Below are 20293 nucleotides of genomic sequence, written 5' to 3'. Positions count from 1 at the left end.
ACTCCTCTACTCACTCTGAGTCTTTGGGTACGTGCAGCCACACCACTGGCTTGAATCATAGCAATGAAGATGGGAATATCTCCCAAAGGACTCCCCTTCCCTCCTGCTATACTGATACCAAGCGCATCGTTTGGTCCCTAAAAGAAAGCAAAAAAAAAAACATTTTCAACTGGGGCTGCTTACAGAGGTCAATGTTTAGGGTATAACCCATCTGATTTATGCAACATAGTGAAAATAGGTAAGTTTGACATGCACATACAGGTCCCATTACACAGACATACATTGGGCAACCTATTGCAAACAAACAATGCAATTTTACTTCTGAGGAACACTATAAAAATTAACAACTTCAGTCAAAGGTGTCAGCTTTTTGAATTGATAGAAAATAACTCACTGACCCTTGTTATCTCCACAGTCCTTGGGCCCGTATCCGCTCCTACTAATAAAGAAACAAACAATTAGCTTCTGTAATTAAGAGATAATATAATTAAGAGATAACACTGTCAGGTGACAATGGTCCCTTGCTGCCTAGTCAGAGTTATCACCAAGCAGAAGCACAGCCCTTCCTGTGCCAAATCAGGCAGCACTGCTCACGTGAGGAGGACAGGATTGCTGTTTCACCAAGAGATGAATACGGATGCAATCACTCTGCCTGACGGATGCCACTGTGATGCCCATTGTCGCACAGCCACTGCTCACCACAATCTCTTGAATAGCAGCACTCTGCTGGCCTGAAGAAAAGCCCTATTGTGCATTTCACTCAATTAAAGATTGCCTTATTATTCATAAATCAGTGTCCCCACCACAAAGGGTAGGGCACACGGCTGGTCTGAGACTGTTGAGGTTCCATTGATTTCCTGTTCTAATTTGTGCTGTATTTGTAAATAATAGACAACCAGGAAGTCTGGCTGGCATGTATCTAGCCACAGGACATTTAAAAGTACTCAAAACATTCAAAAAATAGAAGAAAAAAGGGACACTGCAAATGAATCATTTGACTGGGACTAAATAGCTTAAAAGCTGACGGTGGAGTCAGGTCCTGGGCTCTGCTGTAATAATCCCTAATTGCACCAGCTTTAATTAACCTGTTTAAAGAATCTTATAGAAGATTTATGTTAACACGTATCAGTATTTCTTACTGCCACATGTGTGCTTGTGCAGCTATCTGTTATGAGTGCTCAAGGCAGGACTGCTGAGGTGCAGTGAGGACCGACACCGCAGGAAGCCCAGCCTTGGGGACGCTGACCCAGGACACGCAGACATGCACTGTTAGAGCTGCAGGGCCCTTCATCAAAATGGTGCAAGGAAGGCTGCCCAAAAAGCCACACGTGCCTCCTCCAGTGCATGCCAAAAGCCAGAAGAAATGTCTTCTGCCCATGGTCAGCCACAAGCCAAGGTTACAAATTTCTGACCCAGGTCAGAACACACGAACGCGCAGGCCCTCTACAAGTTCCTGCAGGTTGTAGATTCAGCACTTGCTAAATCTGCAAATTGCAATCTGGGCATTGTGACTTTCTCATTACAAAACACCCTTTTATACGCTCAAGAGCAACAAAGATATAAATGAAGTGGTGGCAGCTTTATTCCCTGAAAAAAACTATTCTACAAGAACCTTGCCTGTGCTAAGCCTCCGACAAGGGCGCTGGGGAATAGCGGGGTGCAAGAATTCTGCATTTAAAGTAGAGGAGCCATTACTCTACTACGAGACATGAAAGCAATGTCATCTGCTGGAAAGTGTTAAGGGTCTTAAAACATCAGTGGTACGTCTTCTGGGAGGCTGTGTAGGAAAACCAGACTCAAGTATCCAATTTTGCTTTTGTACAAAAAGAGCAACAGTGCAAGCAACATGCAGCTATTCTGACAGCTGTCCAGAAAATACCTGAGTTTCTCTGAGACACATCTGCTGAAGACCTTTTTGTGCTGACAAAATTCTGCAAGGTAGAGAGGACCGGAGCGAGTGCGGGGTGGAAATGGCTGTGGGCACTCTGTTGGCTCGCCTGAAATTAAACATAAATCAGAACCTGAGAGTCAAACCCAAACGTTAGCTTCAAACCAGCTCCTGCGACATACGGGCGCAGCTGTCCTCTGGGAAATCAGACTGGAAATGCCACATCAGCCACACGAGTGGAAACCCCCAGCTTCATTTCCACGGATGGAGCCTACCACAATCTGTCTCTGCGTTGTGGGCACACGTGTAGAGTTGCTCAATGGTACTACAGAATGGCACTTGGGGGTTTTGGGGGCAGATGACCTCCAGAGGTCCCTTCCAACCTCAACCACTCTGTGATTCTGTGATCTGCTCTAGAGGTCATACAGAAGCAGGATTAACCTCCTCCACTGCTTACTCCCAGTTTGGCTCCAAACCTAAGGACAAGGGGGAATAATGGTTGCTGATAAATCTGGTGGGCATCTTCCCCGCGACCATTTAACCAGGAAGCTCCCCCTATTTCCAGAATAACAACAGAGGTACAGCACAGGATGCCCGTGTCTTACTGCCAACAGGAGGGACAAGCTGGCAGACAGCTGCTCGTGCACGCTATCGATTCTGCACTGCTCCCTTCCAACGCTGCTTTTCCCTATCTCCATATCTGGCCTTATCTTCAGACTCTGCTCCCCCTCGGAGGAAACATCGTTATCAGTTTAGGAAATGTGTCTGAACAACAGGTTTCACTGCGGCCAGACCTTTTCAGCTAAGCTGGCTTATACAAAACAAAGATCTGCTCCACACTTCTGGGCGCACAGCAGAGCTTTCTTCCTCTAAATGCATTAGGCGGCGAATCAAAAGCTCTGGCAGCATTCATCCTAACTGACCAGTGTGCAGCTGTCAGTGACGAACAACAGGCAGAGCACAATTTCCATGTCTAGTTGCCAATTCATGGGTCAGTTAACACAATTTGCAATGTGCGTGAAAGAAATCACTGTCCTGCACCACGAGGCTTATGTGTCTACTGTTAAAGGTATGCAACAGACCAAAAAAAAGCCAAGTGAGGACAAAAGTTCTGGATGCTCTTGGCCAGCAGCTTCTAACACATCGCTCACAGTTGTGCAAATCATTCAAGCTGATTTGCCGTATTATCTGCCAAGATTTTTATAACTCTTGGAACTGTTTTGCTGAGAAACATTTATTCCGTTTTCAAAATCACCAAGTCACTTCAGAGCAGAGAGATGAAGGCTCTCCAATGACTCTGCATTAAGCGCAGCAACTAAGACTTCTCGTATTAAAGAAATACAGAAATTAACAGGTTCCTGAAAAAGCTACAAAATGCTAGAAGGAAAGGGGATGGCATCGTTAGCACTTGATTTTACTTCCTACCTAGAATCACGTCAGCTACTATGGCATTTTGCTTCAGCTATGAGTTTACATTGCAATATGTAATCATTTTTAACTATCACTTTTTGATTACAAAGCTCTTGCTTATGCTAGCTGTTGATAAAACAACCCAAAAAGTAATAATCATGACTGCTGTCTTTACTTAATGCAATCAGTATCATTTTCCTCTGTTGCTTCATTTTTCCTTGCCTGAATGCAGATGTTTCTCCAACAATATTTAGGCATTATTTTTAAAGCCGGGCTTAGCACAGCTGTTCCCACATGGCTACAGGTTCCTTAGCCCTTCCCGACACTTCACCCACACAGTCAGCAGACTGGATCACTGCTGACCTTTATAAAGCTAAGAAATCATGCCACATGACTATGATTTTTGGCACCCTTTTGGATTGTTCATGCACGAAATCAAGGACGAGCCTCTTCTCCTACCGACCTGATCACTAGGATTGTTTTTTTTTTCCCTTAAAAACATTCCTATTTTAAATTACATCCCTAAGCCTTCTATTGCTCCTCGCCACTTCCAAAATCAAGCCCTTCTCTTAGCATTTGTGGAGGTTGGGCTGGATCCCACTGGTGCTCAGCCTCTGCTGCCTGCTCTCTGCGTGCCAAGGAGAGGGAGGCGTGCTGGCAACATCTTCCATGTCCCCAACAGCTGCCCCCGTGCAGAGAGGGGGCAAAACACTCCATAGCAATTGCATTGCTGTGAACCACAGCTCATCTCTCTCTGGGACATTTGCAACTTCAATATCATGGCAAAACAGTCAGTCTTCAGAAGGAAAAATCCATTAAAAACCAGTTTTCTAAGTCATCTAAGCCTTGCTTCTCCTCCTCGCTGTACTTAGACTTTAATACTAATAGTATCAATGTCTGAGTGGATTGCGGGGAGTCAGAAGAGGGGGAAAGCCCTGCACTGATTGAAAAATGAATTGTTGTCCTCGCTTCAGGTAAAAAGCAAGTGAAGCAGGAAATTGCTCTGTGTTTTCTTTGAGAGCAAAGCAGCTCTCATGTGGTTCTGCCATAAGATAGGCAAAGATACAGTTCAGTTTCATTAACTCATTTTGATTGACAAAACAGCTGCAGCAAATGCATTCAGCGTTTTTTGCAGGTCTAAAAACTTCTGGGCATCATCATTTGAGAAAGATATTACATATTTCTGATGCGTTTCGGGAAGACACTCTAACAAACAAAAAAATCATTAACCAATTCTTCCACTTATTCAGCATTTCAGCACGATGCTTTTTCTGCAGTTGAGCAAATAAAATTATTGTGATAAAGTATTTTGTTCCACATCCTCAGCAGTAAATGTCGATAGAAGAACTGAGCCTCGTGTGCAACCCCGTGCACTGTTCCCATTCCTTGCCCTTCACAACTTCATTTTATATGTATGAATTTGTCACTAACCTGACTGTTTTGGGATGTTTTCCGTGCTGACAGCCACGATCCAGCTCGCAACCTCCCAAGCTCGAGATGCACTAGGCCTTGGGCACACTTGGGAAAAAGAACCACAGTGTACAGCATTTAAGTAGACATATAATATTTCACGCTGTCCTGGAGAGAACTGTGTTTATATTCAGCACCACAACCCCAGGAAGAAAACCACAATGCACTGAATACTAAAAATATTAACACTTTCATTTGGACTACATAAGAAGTACCTGTCCCTGGACTGGGGTTTATCCCGGTTGCTGAAGTCAGTATGAATGTTTCTAGTGGCAAATGGTTCTTAGGTCACACTGCAGATGGCCAATTACACAATTAAAACAAATAAAAAGCCCCCGACTCTTCCATGGAAGTCTGTCACAAACAATACTCGTGAAACAAACTTCAGAGGAAAAAGCCACAGAAAAGGGTGAATTTAACACATATGGACTCAGCTTCAATTACACCCTCATATCACCAATTTCCAATTCTTAAATAGGTAAAGTACTTTTGGCTAAGTACCAATCCTGAATGGAGAAAACAAGGAAATAATTCCCTTTCCAGAAAGAAAGGAATCATATGCAGGAACACTGCTGGAGATGGCAGGGAAAAAGCCCTCGCCTCCAGATGCAGTTTTGTATACAGGTGGGTCCGCAGCAGCGCTCCCACCCTTCATTTCACCCTTGGTCCAGGCTGTAGGCCCTGGGAGCCTGACGAAGGAGCTGACAACAGGAATTTGTGGTCAGGGCATCCCGGGTCCTCTCCTCCCTCTCAAGCCCAGACAGCAGCCACATGCTTTCTAACGGAAAAAGGCAAATTCTCCCAGACCACACAACTTCAAAGTATACAACCACTCCTGCAAGATGAAAAGCTGTGCAGAAACGGATTGAAGTTGCAATTTTATAGTTGCAGGTTAGCACAGCAAAGCCAAAGGCATTTTCCTTCAGGGCAGCTCTCATTTGTATGCCTCTCAGGTTTCAAAATATTTTTCTAGCTTATGAAATATACAGTTGCACTTTCAAATAAATGTCTAAATATTATACATGTCTTTGTTTTCTCATTTCATGCCATTCCACTTCTAAATACACATGAAGTGATTTTAAATGAATCTCTCGCAGTAATTTCAGATGAAATTCCTGTCTTTGTAATCAGTCTGAGCTGTCCTGTGTATGAGTAAATAGCACTTCAGGATAATTACCTCGCACAGTGTCAGTAACTGCAATTCCATATCTTAAATGTATTATGTACTCACCTTAAGTATAGTGGCAACAGTCTCTTGTGAGGCATTTCTCATATCCTCTCCATTAACAGACAAAATCTGATCTCCTTGAATTAATCTTCCATCTAGGTCTGCAGCTCCTCCTTTAACAATGTCAGAGATAAACACTCCACTTCCATTTCTAACAATGCAAGAAGCATATGGCTAATTACACAATCCAATATTCTTTGGGAGACCAATTTAGATTACTTGCATTTAAGAGACATTAAAAGAAACCTGTGAGAAGAGCAAGAACAAGTTTTATACCCCATTCAACTATTTGAGTGTAAAAAAAAAAAATCTGAATTTAAAAATTGAGGCATGTTTTGCTGCGTTTAATGCTGTCTTTCCCCTTTTTCTGTTAGTTCTGTTTAATCCATAAAGATTCATGAAAAATACCATTTGTACAAATAAAAAGCCAAGGATCAGACTAAGAGGGAGTTAAACCATCCCTGCATGTGCCTGATCTGAATTATGCAGCCTCAGATTTTTTTATTTTACTTTTTATATTCCCTCTAAAGGTTCAGCTTGGTTTCTTCTCTAAAACCCTGGAGGCCCCAAATGGAGAGAAGTTTGCAAAGAAGACTTTTAAGTTTGCACTGAGTTATGCAGCAGAAAATCCAGCTTTGTGGCTGTCTGCCTGCAGCGAGGCTTGTGAGAGCCGGAAAGCAGCAGTTGGGCAGACGAGGGGCATCTGAACAGATTCCCAAGCTGCAGCCTCGGCAGGAGGCTCCCTTCCCATGCTGCAGGACCCTTATGTGCCTGGTCCTAGCTACCAGGGCGCACTGTGGAGCTGGTTCAGGCTGAGATGCACGCGCTTGGGATCCTTCACCCTGCAGGACACAAGGTTTCACTGGCTGATCGCTGGCCATCATTGGATCAACTTCAGAACAGAGGTTGCCTCGACAGTGGGAACCCCCACAAGGCAAGCAGTTAGCAACAGTACAGGAAGTTTTGCACAGAAGCAATTGAGGGAAGGCTGGAGTCTGTATTACCATCTGTAGGATAATTTACATAAGCTATATTAATTACCCAACCTGCAATCTGCTCACAACACCTGGGTTAAACATCGCCACTCTTGTAAAAGAAAAAAAAAAAAAACTGCTGTGGAAACTTCACTGACCATACGCAGTCAGGATAATGACATGATGATTTGTAATTGGGAAAAATTCTTTTTGGCAATGCAGAAGAGCAACCATATGATTCGTACCCACCAGAGCTGAATGAGTGCTCGCCTGTGTCGTGCTGTAAATCTCTTCTAGCAATGAAAGATTAAATCTATCAGTGCTCTAGTTTGAATGATCTAATAGCACTGGTTTAGAAATATATCAGCAAGAAGTCAGATTTTATTAAGCAGCTGTTACCTACCACAGTATCTCGGATTCTGCTCCTTACTCACAGAACCACTGTCTGTAGTGTTGTCTGGTCACTAAGATATCTTACATGATTTGGGTCTAAATCTTTACCAGCCTCTTACCTTCCACCAAAACTGGTCATTTTGAAACTGAGCAGGCTGTAGATCTAACAAATGAATCAATTTTCAAAGGCACAACCTCGTATTTTGAAATAGGAAAGCTTTTTTTTCCCCCATGTTGAAATCAGAAAAGGCACGGTTAGGGCTCCCAAACTCAGCCACAGCTCTGTTTAAGCCACCAGAACTTTCCCCAGTTCTGCATGTGCTCACCTGGGCACGCACAAAGTGGGACACAGTGCCACAGACTGGGAGTTTTCCCAGGGAAAGAGCAGCCTTTATTACACAGCTCTGCTGTTGTTCTGTTAAGAGAAGTAAGGATCACAACCCCATGACATCCTTGAAGATAATCAGATACAAAATCTTGTTGCTCATGGACTTTTTCCTTTATTTCATACTCCATTTAATGGCTACAGCTGTTCACATGGCAAAAAGCAAAGTATTCCTTGTTTGTAGTGCAGTCTGATCAAAGAGAAGCTCTTACCGTTTTCCAGCTATGCTGAGCCCTAGTCCCCGGCCTGTTTTCTTTTGAATATCTACATGGAAAATCTCTAAGTTTTCTTCATCTTTGTAATGAGCTTCATCTCTATAAACAACCAATTGCACCTTCTGAGGCGTCTGTCTCAGCGCAGTGATAGCTTCTTCGTGGTTGGCGTTCCGCAAATCGATCCCGTTCACCTGAAATAATCAGTGTTTTCTTTCCAAATGACATATGCGAATGATCCTTTCATCACATCCTACCCTTGTGTGACAGGACAAATTTGTCAAATTGACACCTCTTGGCACTCTAATTTAGTGCTCCGATTTGCAGAGGGCTGAGCATCTGCTTTCCTGCTGAATGAGATTGTGTGCGTTCTGCCACCATCTAGATTAGATCCAAACAATCAAAACATTGTGGCTTATAAGTTTTGTGGGCATTCTGTCCTTCTTTTTAAATGCTGGAACCTTGAACAGTGCTTGCATGCTTACAACTAGACAACACACGACGTGCTCCCTTCAAACTTCCTGTACCTCTGCTGCTCTTCCTTACAGGTACCAGTGCTCGAATTCCTCCTCCCCTGGCTAGGTAACACTGTCCAGCCAACAACACAAAGAATCAGAAACATTAGCACGCTTTAGTTAGCTGCTTTAATCAGAAGCATTAGCACACGGTGAAGCCGAGGCAGGACATGTTAAATGGTTATTTTGCTTTATTCCAATAGATGGCACACAAGACCACTCCTGTAGCATTCGATTACATTTCTCTTACAGGAAACGTGGAAATGTTTCAGTATTATCAAATCGAACACGAAGTTCTGATTGAATGCTTAAGTACCTGAAAAAACTATCGAAACTTGAAATCTGATCTCCTAACTTTGCCAAACCTGATACAGAGATGCCCTGTAAGGTGTTTGCCCATACTCTGTTGGGCAAAAATCTCTTTTCTTCAAGTATCAACGCATAAATGTTTTCCAAGTCTGGTTAGGAAGCAGCAAGGACTGTAGCTGAATAACAATACAATGGTAATCTACTTATGTAACATAATAAGTTTTAAGGCAATGGAAATATTTCTCTGTAGTTCTAAATATGCAAAGTTATAATCATACTTGATTTTGCATTACGATAATTAAGCCTAATCTACAGTAATTGTATTTTTTTTATACTAACTCTGTAGACATTTATTTATACACTGCCTCAGTATTGTTTCCTTGACATGGCATCTATGTGTGCTTTATCACACTACTCTGAAACTCATTCAGAGTCATCCTTCTGCTTCATTAGTACAGCTTTTAAAAGCTGAAATAATAACAATATTATGGCACACAAACATTAGCACTTTCCTGTTTGGCCAGCGAAGAATTAATTAACCTTCCCCATTTTTATCCCCTGGCTAATTATCGTACTCTGTTAATACACAGTTATTTATAAAATGAAAATAACAGTCAGCCTTAACGCTAAAAAAAACATTTTCTGTGCAAGAGCTGTAAAGACAGCTCCCCAAGTGCCCCTCACTATTTTTCTAACCCTACACACTAACGCCTTAATGGCCATGCTGGGAATTTGTCCTGATCTGACAGCGAGGCACTGTAAACAGCTGCGCACCCGCTGCCTGACGCAAGTTTCATTTGCGGACCAGCACTTCTTTCTTAACCCCTTCCCACCTCGACTTCCATCCTTGCTGCAGGAACACCACGTTTATTCGCAAAAAGCAGCGCCGTGCGTGAGGAGGCCTGGCCTGAGGGAGCCGGCAGCGCTCCTGGCCGCGGCTGGCGGCGGCCCTGAGGCCCTGTGGCCGCCATCGCCTTCCTGCCTGGCACTTGGGCCTGCCCCGAGCCTCGCACATGGGCAGAGCAGATGTCACAGCTCCGGCCGCAGCGAACGAAAGGCCTCCGAATGCAAGATTAAACAGATGAATAACGCCGAGCTATTGGACATGACAGCTGAACTATGTAATTCGAGAACTGCCGTGCTCAATTAAATTTAATACATTCTCAATTTGTCCCTTCAGTTTATATGAATATATAAGGAAACGTGAATTTGTCGGGATGGTCTTAGTGGCAGAAAAGCAGCTTCAAGTACAGATCCTGCAAGGAAACCTGTGCTGAACCGAACACAAATCTACACCAGAAAGACATGAGCAAGCGCATGCAATGACGAGATGCGTTTACCTCAAGGATTTGATCGCCGGCCCAAAGCCTGCCATCTCTGGCTGCTGCCCCTTCTTCATAAACTTCGTGGATCACGATGGCATCCTGAGGGAAGAGAGGGCTGCGTCAGTTCCCCCATCAACACCTTGTCCATGCGCTGGCAGTGCCGGGCCCGGGCCACAGCCCATCGATGGCTCTGTGCCGAGGGCACAGTGCGTGAGGAGAAAACGCACTAATGTAGATACATAGACACTTCTAAGAGTTTCCAATAAGAAAATGACTGCCACAATCAAAATACGGAGAGCTAATAAGAGGGTAAAAAGGATTTTGTTCCCCACTTCAGGGTAGGCTCGTCTAGAGCTTCTTGGGCTTCTATCATTTTTATACATTGGCATCAGCAATACGTGAACTCAGTGTGAACCGGGGTATTAATATCATCTACTTTTTATGATATTATTTAAAACCAGATTCTTTGGAGCTATGAATATTTTTAGGGACTTGGCATAGAACTCAGCTTTAAGCAAGCGCTGAATGCCTTGTGGTAAATAGTGCTGGTTAAATCTGTAAGAAATGAAATCCAGAAGAAACGAACAATGGCAAATGTTAGTTTATTACTGAGGTTGGAAAATGTAGTCAGTGGCAGATGTAGCTTCAGGGAAGGTTTCAGTGATTTAATCTTATTGCCAGCAATAGATGTCCCCGAAGAAAAAGCATTACAAAGAACATACTGTTCTCTTGCTGGTGCTTTCCTTTTGCATTGTTCTTTTTTTTTTTTTTCTTCCCTGAAACAAATAGGTGAACATCCTGTTACAGCACTTCATCTGTGGTTCTGACAACCACCAGCACTTGCAAAAAGATGGGCCGCTGCACCATGCACAGGCTGCTGCCCTCTCCAAAGGCATCCCCGATGTCAGGAAGAACTTTAAAACTGCTCTGGATAAATACTCCGTGATTAGTTTAGCTAGGCAGGTTATCGGATAACCCATTCTCAGACAAATGCAACCAACAAAAAGGCTGCGGTGCGAAGTCCCTTCGTCAGTTTGACACAGCAGTCAAACACGCGTCTTTCCGCGGTGTGTGCAACAGAAGCCTGCGAGGTGAGCAGGGTGCGAGCCCGCTGTGCGCGGCCTTCCTGGAGCAGGAGCAGGAAATAGCTGCTGTGGCAGAACAAAGCACGCTCGTGCTTTGCAAACACTGTGAGATACTACATCTCTCATCACCAAGTTAACTCCCCCCACGTTGCCTTGTGATACTTCCCCGGCGCACATGGTGTATGTTGAACAGAAAGAGAGTGTGGATGCCCTAAAGCTAACGCTCTGATCAAGACAACACTGAGAGCATTATTCTCTTTCATTCCCACTACACCTTATTTAATGATGTGGACTTGTATCTACAGCCGCTCTGCTGCCGCTGCAGCACAGCACCACTGTCATAAGCTTCATCTTTGATACATGTACACCAGTCATTGAAAAAAGCCTGAAGGATTTTAATCACAAATGGATTACAGCTGATACAAGCGTCCCAGATGGGGAAAGAGAGATTTCAATCTACATAAATGAAGGCAAAATACTATGAGCTGTGTACCATGGTAATTAAGAAAATCAAAAGAACATTTTGATTTAAAAAAATATACCATTGGCAACTGCAGGGTTTGCTTGAAATAACTGGAGCAGCAATTACCAGTGGGACCAAGTAACACATTCACGTCTGTCTCAGCACTGCTGAACTTCTCTGCTACACATCTGAGATCTTCCTTTTTTTTTTCTTCTTTTGTTACCTCTGTTTTAAAAACGATCGTTTAACTCTAATCAACACAAGAAACTTTTGTCTGGGTGGAAGCCAATACGGTGACAGTGATGTATATTTTTATGTATATTTTTTCACCTAAGGCTGATCATGGGTGAATTTGAGAAAAAGCTGAGTCTTTGGTTTTAGAACTTCAATAGCACACTTCACTTTTACTTTTCTAAACACTTTTGTAATGGAAGACATTTAGAAATCGCCAACAGGATAACACACAATATTGACCAGTTTGCTAAAACAGCAACATCCAAGTAGGGCACACGAGGGCAGTGGATGAATAAGAGGTTCAGAAGAAAAATTGCATGTGACATTGATAACAGCTACCAGCTTCTCCCAGTACTGCATTATTGAATGTAAAACCACATATACTTAAGGCTTAGATTCAGGAATTACCAAGTGTTATCAGTTGAATAACCTGCATCATCGATTTGCAAAGGTAACAATTCAGTACTACTCTGTAGTTCCTGCAGGTGTTAGAAGCCAGACCTACAACTGAAAATACATAGGGCATGAAAACGTACATTCCTGTTCAGTCTGAGCCTTCCCTGAAGAAGGAAACATCCATCTGACCTGCCAAAACACTGTTTTCTGAGCTTTTTTTTTTTTTAAAGCAGCATAGTTGAAAGAGGCTTATCAAATCAATTAAAAACAGAATGAAGAAATGTGCCCACAATGTACTCTCAAGATTTTTAAATAGTCCATAGCATAAGTCTTACCTTCCTTAGCCTATAAACTGTGACAAAAGGCATCTCACCTCTGTTATTTCTGGCATTAGCTCAATATACATTTAACCCAGAAGTAATCTTTTTCCATTGAACCTAGTGGGATCTGGGTAAGGCCCTATTAGTTTCGATCATCCATGACAAATCACTAGAAATTACTGACATTATTAAATATTTTTATTGATACCTATATTTTAAAAGGAGCTTGAACATGCAGTAAAGAGATTTAATGTATTATTCCAGCCATCTAACAACTAAGCCCCGATCTGTAATGACAGATTTAAGCTGTAACACTCATCTCAGTGCATTAGAAAACAACCTGGGATCTATCACGACTAAACCAATACAGAACATTTATTTAAAGGATGGGTTTTGGTTACTGGACATCTGCAGCTCCTACTCACTAGCTTCAAATTCAGTTTTGTGCTCAGCATCTTGAGAAGTCACATCCTTAATAGTTCAAAAAAAAACAGTCAATCAATAAAACAGAGAGGGAGGGAAAATGGTGTCAATGTCCAACTACAGGCTGTGAATTAATGGTGGCTGTGGACAGATTTTCATTCCCATCCCTCACAGCCTCCTCTCACTGTTAGTTTCGTACAGATAATGGCAGTCCACAAAAACTATCAGCACAGAAGGGGAAAATAAAAACACTCACCATATCAAGAACACAGCTATTTAAAGAAAGATATCTTGTTGCTGAAAGCACACACTTCATAAGGTTTACAGAAACATTAAAAAACTTAAAGCTTTCTTCTTTGTATATTTTGACTACTCCATCAGTCTGGCACCATTAATCAGGAATTAATGCAAAGTTTAACATCTCCTGTACATGAAGGCAGGATGCAGAATACAAGCTAGGGCTTAAAACCAGCACAATTCTATGCTAAACAAAATCCATGCTCACGGGTGTGAACATCTGACCAAGAAAATTTCAGTCAAAGTAGAAAGGAAGCCGTCTGCCACTGCTTAGCTAAATCTATGTACGGGAAATACAGCTTGTAAAACAGGCTAAGTGTGATCTACATTGTGTTTTCTTTTAAGGGAGGGGAATAGCCCTGAACTCTCGGGAAACTGGATCTCAACTCCACCCCAACTGTGAATATTTTTTCTGCTTGATTTATAACAACTTCAGAGACCCGGCAGGGGAAGCATATCAACTCACCCATCAGCAGAGAGCACAAATAGAAATGCTCCCATTAAGAATTACATTCAGTAAGAGTGACAGCTTAATCCCTCTATCTTAAATGTCAAGAACTGCTAAGGCAGAGACCTCAGGCAATGACCACATAGCACTGTCTTACTTGAACCTTTGGGAGAAAGGTGGCGATGTCAGCTTCCTATTCAGGAAAATCACTGACCAAGCAAACCTTAAAAGCCTGCAGGACTATAAACAGTGTTGAGAAAGGCTCACAAGCTGTCTGGCTTTAGGCTGGGACTGCTCACACTTTTGCTGCAAGTTTATAGCATCTGAGCCAGTTTATTTTCTTCTACGCAGCTGTTCTTCAGAAGGACAAGCTGCAGTTTTCTGTGCAGGTGCCCTTTTCCACTGAAAATCAAACCCTAGACTACTATGTTATTTGCAAACACTGGAAGCAGAGGGATTAAATGGACACAAGACAGCAAGAAGGCTCAACATTAAACACCGTGGATATTTTGATGAAGTTGTATCATCTGATAAAAGGTGGAGGAGCATGCCACAGGGGAGATTTCAGAATAACTGGAACAGAGGAATCCCCACACACCTGGTATTGACTACATCTGAAAGGAAAAAGGCCTGAATTCTGGTAAAGAGGCTTCTTGCCATAGCAGTGAATAGCTACTGCAGATCATTCACATCGAACTATTCCTTTAACTGAACTGATATTAAATTTGTGTTCATCTTTGCTGTGCTACTTCAGCCTACAACACCCAGCCATTATTTTGACAGGATCAAAGGCACTTCACAGGAGTGAGGTGAACCACTGCACAGGGAGGACTGCAATAGCCACCAGCACAAAACAACACTGAGTACTCCATTGGAAATAAGTTGTTTCAAAATCCCCAAGTGCGTTTTCCAAGATGTGAGTTTTAAAGCTGTAAACATCAGACAAAAACCAGAACAGTCCTGGGAGTAGAAGCCAGATCCGTAGCTCTGTCCCCTACAGCTATAAGGCTCTCTCTAGCCCCATAGACACCGCCAGACAGATGAGGAGAGTATTACATGGGGAAGAGCTACCTGTCTCCCTGAACGGACACTTCTGAGCAGTACGGACAGGTAATGCTGAACGTCCAGGTCAGAACACAGAGAGAACAGATTTTTAGGAACCTATATGGTCGAGCAGTGATAGAAAGGAGACAGCAAACTGTTGGAATTATATGAATTTTAAGTGGCTATATCACAATTTTGTCTGTTGTTAGGTGGATGCAATCTTACTGCTACCATAGTTATGTATGTGGTGTAAGAAACGAGGCCTTCCGCAAGAATCAGAGTACTTTCCTGAGGAAGCAAAAAAGTAAGCTGCATATAAAAAAAACATTCAGGAAAATATGTTTTTGGAGTTAGTTGACAAGTTGTGTTTTCCTAAGATAATATTACACGTTTCCAACAACTTTCCTACACAGCCACAAACGTTACACTAAATTAACGTTTAGTATAGATAATAAAGCTACAAGGCTTTTTGCTGACTGCAGGATTACAGACTTATCTCTTTCCCAGGGCAAGTAAAATATCATTAGTTATTTCCTTTTTAACTTTTACAATACTTTGTCCGGAGTAGTAAAATTGTCATTTCATTTTTACAGGCTGGTTCACAGATAAAGTAGAAATCAACTAGTTGCACAGTGTGTTTCGCTGAAGCATTAGTCCCATATAAGAATCTTTCAGTAGTTAAAATAAATCCAGCTGCTGGTTCCTTGTAGGCAGAGGAAATTACAACGGTTCTGTTATGATCTTCCATTTGCAGTTCTAAATGGAACCTAAAAGATAACAGTTCAGCAACAAAATCCGAAGGCCAACTCAAAGCAAATCACTTGACTTCTTACAGAAGTTTACCTAATGCATCATGCTGCATGTACCTCCTTCTAACACTCAAATATTTTGCAATTGCTATCGTTCACAAACCATTAACAGGCACCCAAAATCCCAAGCCAAACACTACTGTAATAAAACAGGCTATATAATGTAAAAATGTATTACTGTGTTAATGTAAAAATGTTTTACCATTGCATGATACTGAAAAACTTCTCTACTCAAGGTCAAAACAAAAGGTCTGTTTCCCATTTAAGAACAAGCCTTTGCAAGAGATGGTGTTCACTTGCCAACTTTCATAAAAAAGATTAATCCACAACATCAATATGAATATAATTTTTCATACTAAAATACAGATTTATTTTAAGGAAGTGGATAATATTTGTATTACATTTTATAGGCCCCTATAGTTACATCTGGTCCTTATTTATTTAAATTTTATTCGGCTTGCATAATATTTTTGCTTACAGTTATATTCTCTAAGATCAGAAAAGCTCAAACCTGAAAATTCAATGGCACTATTCATTAACATTCCTTCGGTCTGCAGTCATAGACATTTGCAAGCTCTCCTTTGATTCTGAAATAATAAAACTAAGGTAATAAGATGTTTAGTGTAAAAATATATGACTTAAGTTAGAATGATAGAAAGAGCTATGTTTCTATGAATCACATGCCAAAGCAAACCAAAGTTTTTCAAAAAGTATACATGCTCATTTTAGAGGGAATAATAAAACACAGAGCTACATATTAAAATGTTAACTCTCTCACTCTCATTATTTTATTAAATAAAAAAAATATGAAAATTTACAGTGCACAGTGCGTAACACGAGATATAAAGAATGCACAAGATCCTGAACGCATTTGAGATACGAAGCCAAAAGCCGGTGGTTTCAACTACCAGCAAGCAAGATACCCGTGAAGTCCATTTTGATATGTCCTACTGCTTTTGTGTACTGTTAGCTTAAATTTTATGGTTGATTTACACTCCTGGAAGACACCAGTTTCTTCAAGCAAGACATTGCTAACCATACAGTCAGCTAAACCTTTGCCAAAGATCTATCAAATATACGATTTGCAAAACTTACTGCTTTAATTCCCATTTGCGATAACTCATGTACAAAGCGGTTTGCTTTTTCATGCTGTTGCGAGCTAATGTCCTTTTGGAATTATGATGAATCCACCAGCTTCATTTTTACATTATGCAACCAGGAGTCAAAGCAATTCCTCACAATTTCGAGCTAACTACGTTTACCACTGTCATTAAGTTGCCTTCTCTTTTATAAACGTCAGTGATGCTTAACAAGTGATTGAATGTTTTTCCCTCCCAACCACAAGCTTTTCCCCTACAATACCCAAGTCATGATTAAAAACTTCGGACTTCTATTACCATTTTTTCTTCTATTGTTCCATTCATTGTGCAATAGATTTAACAGCATCAGTATCTATAGCCAATATACTGCTAAAACCCTCCTGAGGCCAATAGCTTGCTTTTCATTTGTAGTTACAAGGTAAGCATATTCCACTAAAACAGTTGCAGTCTTAGCTGTACTTGATGACCGTATAAAAAGTTGCTCAGACCTCAGCTGTCTGTAACTGATGGAGTTATTTCTTGCCTGAATCTAAATATAACTGAGGTGGGAGAAAGCTCCGCCGAGGGAGAACCTGTTTGTTTAGGAAGGCAGGAGCCGCACCAGCCCTCACGTTCAGGTGTGCCCCCCCTGCTGAACGTGCAGCACGGCACAAAGCACAGACAGCTCACTTGGCTTCGGTGTTAGCACCAGCCTGGCTTTGGCAGCGCCGAGATCCTCGCAGGGTAATTAGCCCTCACAGCTCCAGGGGCAAACAGCGGGTCCTAACAGCTGCAATTTCAAGTCACAGTTTTCTTGATTATTCCCTTGCCCCTCCATAACAGATGGGGTTTATGCAAGGTCTGACTCACCTGGACTGACAGAATAAATCTAAATATGCTGCTGTCAAACTGCATCCCAACCACCACGAAGCCCCCCTGCCCCGCTGTAAGCCAGAAAGCCTTCTGGGCTAGCAGAGGTGATTAGGAAAGATTTTCCTCTCGCTCCTGTGCGACCAGCTCTTGCACCAACCAGCGTTAGAGCTGAGCGCAGGCATATTCTGTTACTTTTTGGAGCACTGCTTGAGTTTTCCAGTTCCCTGGCTTTGTGGATCACTTTAATTTACAGATGGAGTACCTTAAGGTTTGTTAATTGCCTTAGAAATGCTTTTTATTAAAGCCAGCTGAAAGCAAAAGTAAAACATTTTTATATATCCCATTCAAAGTAGACAGCCCAGCACAAAAATTCTACACAAGAGGTTTGTTGTCATTTTCAATACAAAAGACACAGGATACAGGATGCTTCTTTTCGTTCTTTCTCTAATGTTCACATCTCACACTTGACTGCCTTCCTAGCCACTCTAGCTCCAAAGAGCCCCCAGGTTACTGCTCCCACAATGTGTTTTTTTCCCTTTTATATTGTAGGTGCCTCTTCAGCACTTAGCTGTGGTCTCAGGCCCCACCTGAGTCCCTGCGCTCTCCTCCCCTCCCGAGGTTTTGTAACTCAATCCAGAGGGAGTATCCACGCACCAGCCTCCACCGACCCCGAAATCCTCAAATGCCCTCTGGCACATCCAAGCATCACAGTATTTGCCCACTGTGTGGTGATGATGGGGTTAGGATGAATTAAACCTACACGCCATCTGCAGGAGCACACAGACAACTTTTTCAAACAATTCCTTGATGCCCCGCTCTCAGATGATTTAAAATGAAAACCTCCTAAAAACTTTCTGGAAAAAGAGTTTCAGAGGAAAAAGCCCATTACTTGAAACCAAACCATTCGCCTGGAAACAACTTGTGCAGAGCGCCCCGAAACAAAAGCGGGATAGCTAAGGAAGGGCTCCTAGCTCCATGGTGAGCACCCGGACGGTGCGGTGCCGCTGGTGCTGTGCCCCAGGGCTGCCCCTCTGTCCCAGGGCAGCCAGCCACGGAGACTGGCTGGCTGCCGCGACTGTCGACGCCTGAGAGCTCAACTCTACATCCAGCCAAGAGTCCCGGCATGCTCGGGCTCGGAGCTGGACGCCCAGGCACGAGGAGAGCCCTGCCCAGCTCCCGGAGCCCCCCTGACGCTCCGGCAGGCCTGCTGCATTCATGGGGCCCGAGCAGCGGGCGTCCCGCGGCTGGAGCTGTGCAGGTGCCCTGGGAGCGCTGGCAGCTGCCGAGTGACAATGACACTCCTGTCAGGTTTATGGCTGCCATTAGCAGTGGCGGGGCTGACAAGCTTTTATAGGGTCGTTCAGCAAGCAGGGGGGCGGGCGGGCAGGATGGTGTCCTGGGGAGCGGAGTTAGAGCCCCAAAACCTCATTTTGGGATGTTACTGAAAACACTGTTTTTGTTTTGTTTTTTTATTTTTTATTTTTTTAATTCCCACTCTGAGAGTTACTTTTACAAGTTTGATTGGACTACAACCAAAAAAAAAATCTTCTCACAAATTGAAAGCCCTGTACCCCAGCCAGCTCCGCTCCGCAGTTTAATTGCTTTAAAGGAGAGGCCATGTGTTGTGTTCTCCCTGGGGTGCAGGAGAAGGTGAAATGAAAGACGCTGGAGAAAAAAATAATCAACCCTCAGAACAAAAGGAAATAGGACAGCTTAAGAGCTACAGCAGTCTAGATCCCAACAACATGAAGACAACTAACCAGGCCAGTCCTTTCTTCCCTGTGCCTTTTCTAGGAGCACATCCTTCCAGCTGATGCTCTCCAGCTCCCATAAGTATGCAGCCACAATCCTTGCTTGCAAATACAGGCAACTCGAAACGTTTTGCAAGTTTAATGGGATGGTCATCTTCTCAACAACAACAAAAAAAAACATTTTACCGGGGGGTAAGACATCACTTTCCCACCTCCTGAACAACCTTTACTTGGTGATTTCTGATGGGATTCCCAAGGTTACGATTTAAAAGCCACACTCCGTGTTTCATTAGGAAGCGTCTCGTTAGCAGCCTGCCAAGTTTATTCCAAAAAGCTGGGACTAATTAAAAAAAGATCCAAAATATTCTGAAGTGAGCCTTCCCATCACATGCGAACTGCTGCTGTGTATCAGCGTTGACTACCAGCAGCCAGTTCAGCATTTTTAGATGAAGTGCATTTTATTACCACAGCCTCCCTCCGGCCCCAGGGCTGATAAATGACTTCTGAGCTACTAGGGACTGGGGTTCAGGGCCTTCGCTTTTAGCAGCCACTTGCACACCTCTGCAGGTATGAAATAAATAGCACAGTAGGAAAGGACAAAGACACAGGTGTGAGTGTCCTGTTTTCTCACAGGACAACCAGGCAGAAGAACAAGTTTCCGCAGCCATGTGGCGCACACAGGCACCAAGCCACGGAGTTGCTCCTGCATTGACTTTTGTCTCCGGGGGAACACATTTCCATGGTCTCATCACAGCATCTCACCTCTGTGGTCTGTGCATGCTACCTCAACTGCATGAGCACGGAAGGCAGTAAATTCCTATCTCATGCCTGCAGAAATAAGCTATGAGTGGTTCTATTCCCATTCCTCTGACTTGGATTTGACAACTCCCATTCGAAAAACAGCTTTAAAAAGAAACAAAAAACATCTCAGAAAAACAAACAAACACAAAACTGCTGAAACC

At 42.9% G+C, this 20293-nt stretch overlaps 1 protein-coding gene across 1 annotated transcript in view; it reads right to left on the bottom strand.

Moving 5' to 3' along the window:
• Positions 1-20293, bottom strand: part of PATJ (PATJ crumbs cell polarity complex component) — a 140657-nt gene that overhangs the window by 8306 nt on the left and 112058 nt on the right. The window contains 7 exon segments of the mRNA XM_035564351.2: positions 15-137; positions 399-436; positions 1880-1997; positions 4730-4816; positions 6000-6147; positions 7961-8154; positions 10125-10208. Of these exon segments, the coding sequence (XP_035420244.1) occupies positions 15-137; positions 399-436; positions 1880-1997; positions 4730-4816; positions 6000-6147; positions 7961-8154; positions 10125-10208 (792 nt within the window).

Source organism: Cygnus atratus, chromosome 8 (assembly GCF_013377495.2).
Source record: "Cygnus atratus isolate AKBS03 ecotype Queensland, Australia chromosome 8, CAtr_DNAZoo_HiC_assembly, whole genome shotgun sequence".
NCBI lineage: Eukaryota > Metazoa > Chordata > Aves > Anseriformes > Anatidae > Cygnus > Cygnus atratus.
Note: the sequence above shows the minus strand (reverse complement) of the source record. Positions and strands in the feature narration are given on the sequence as shown.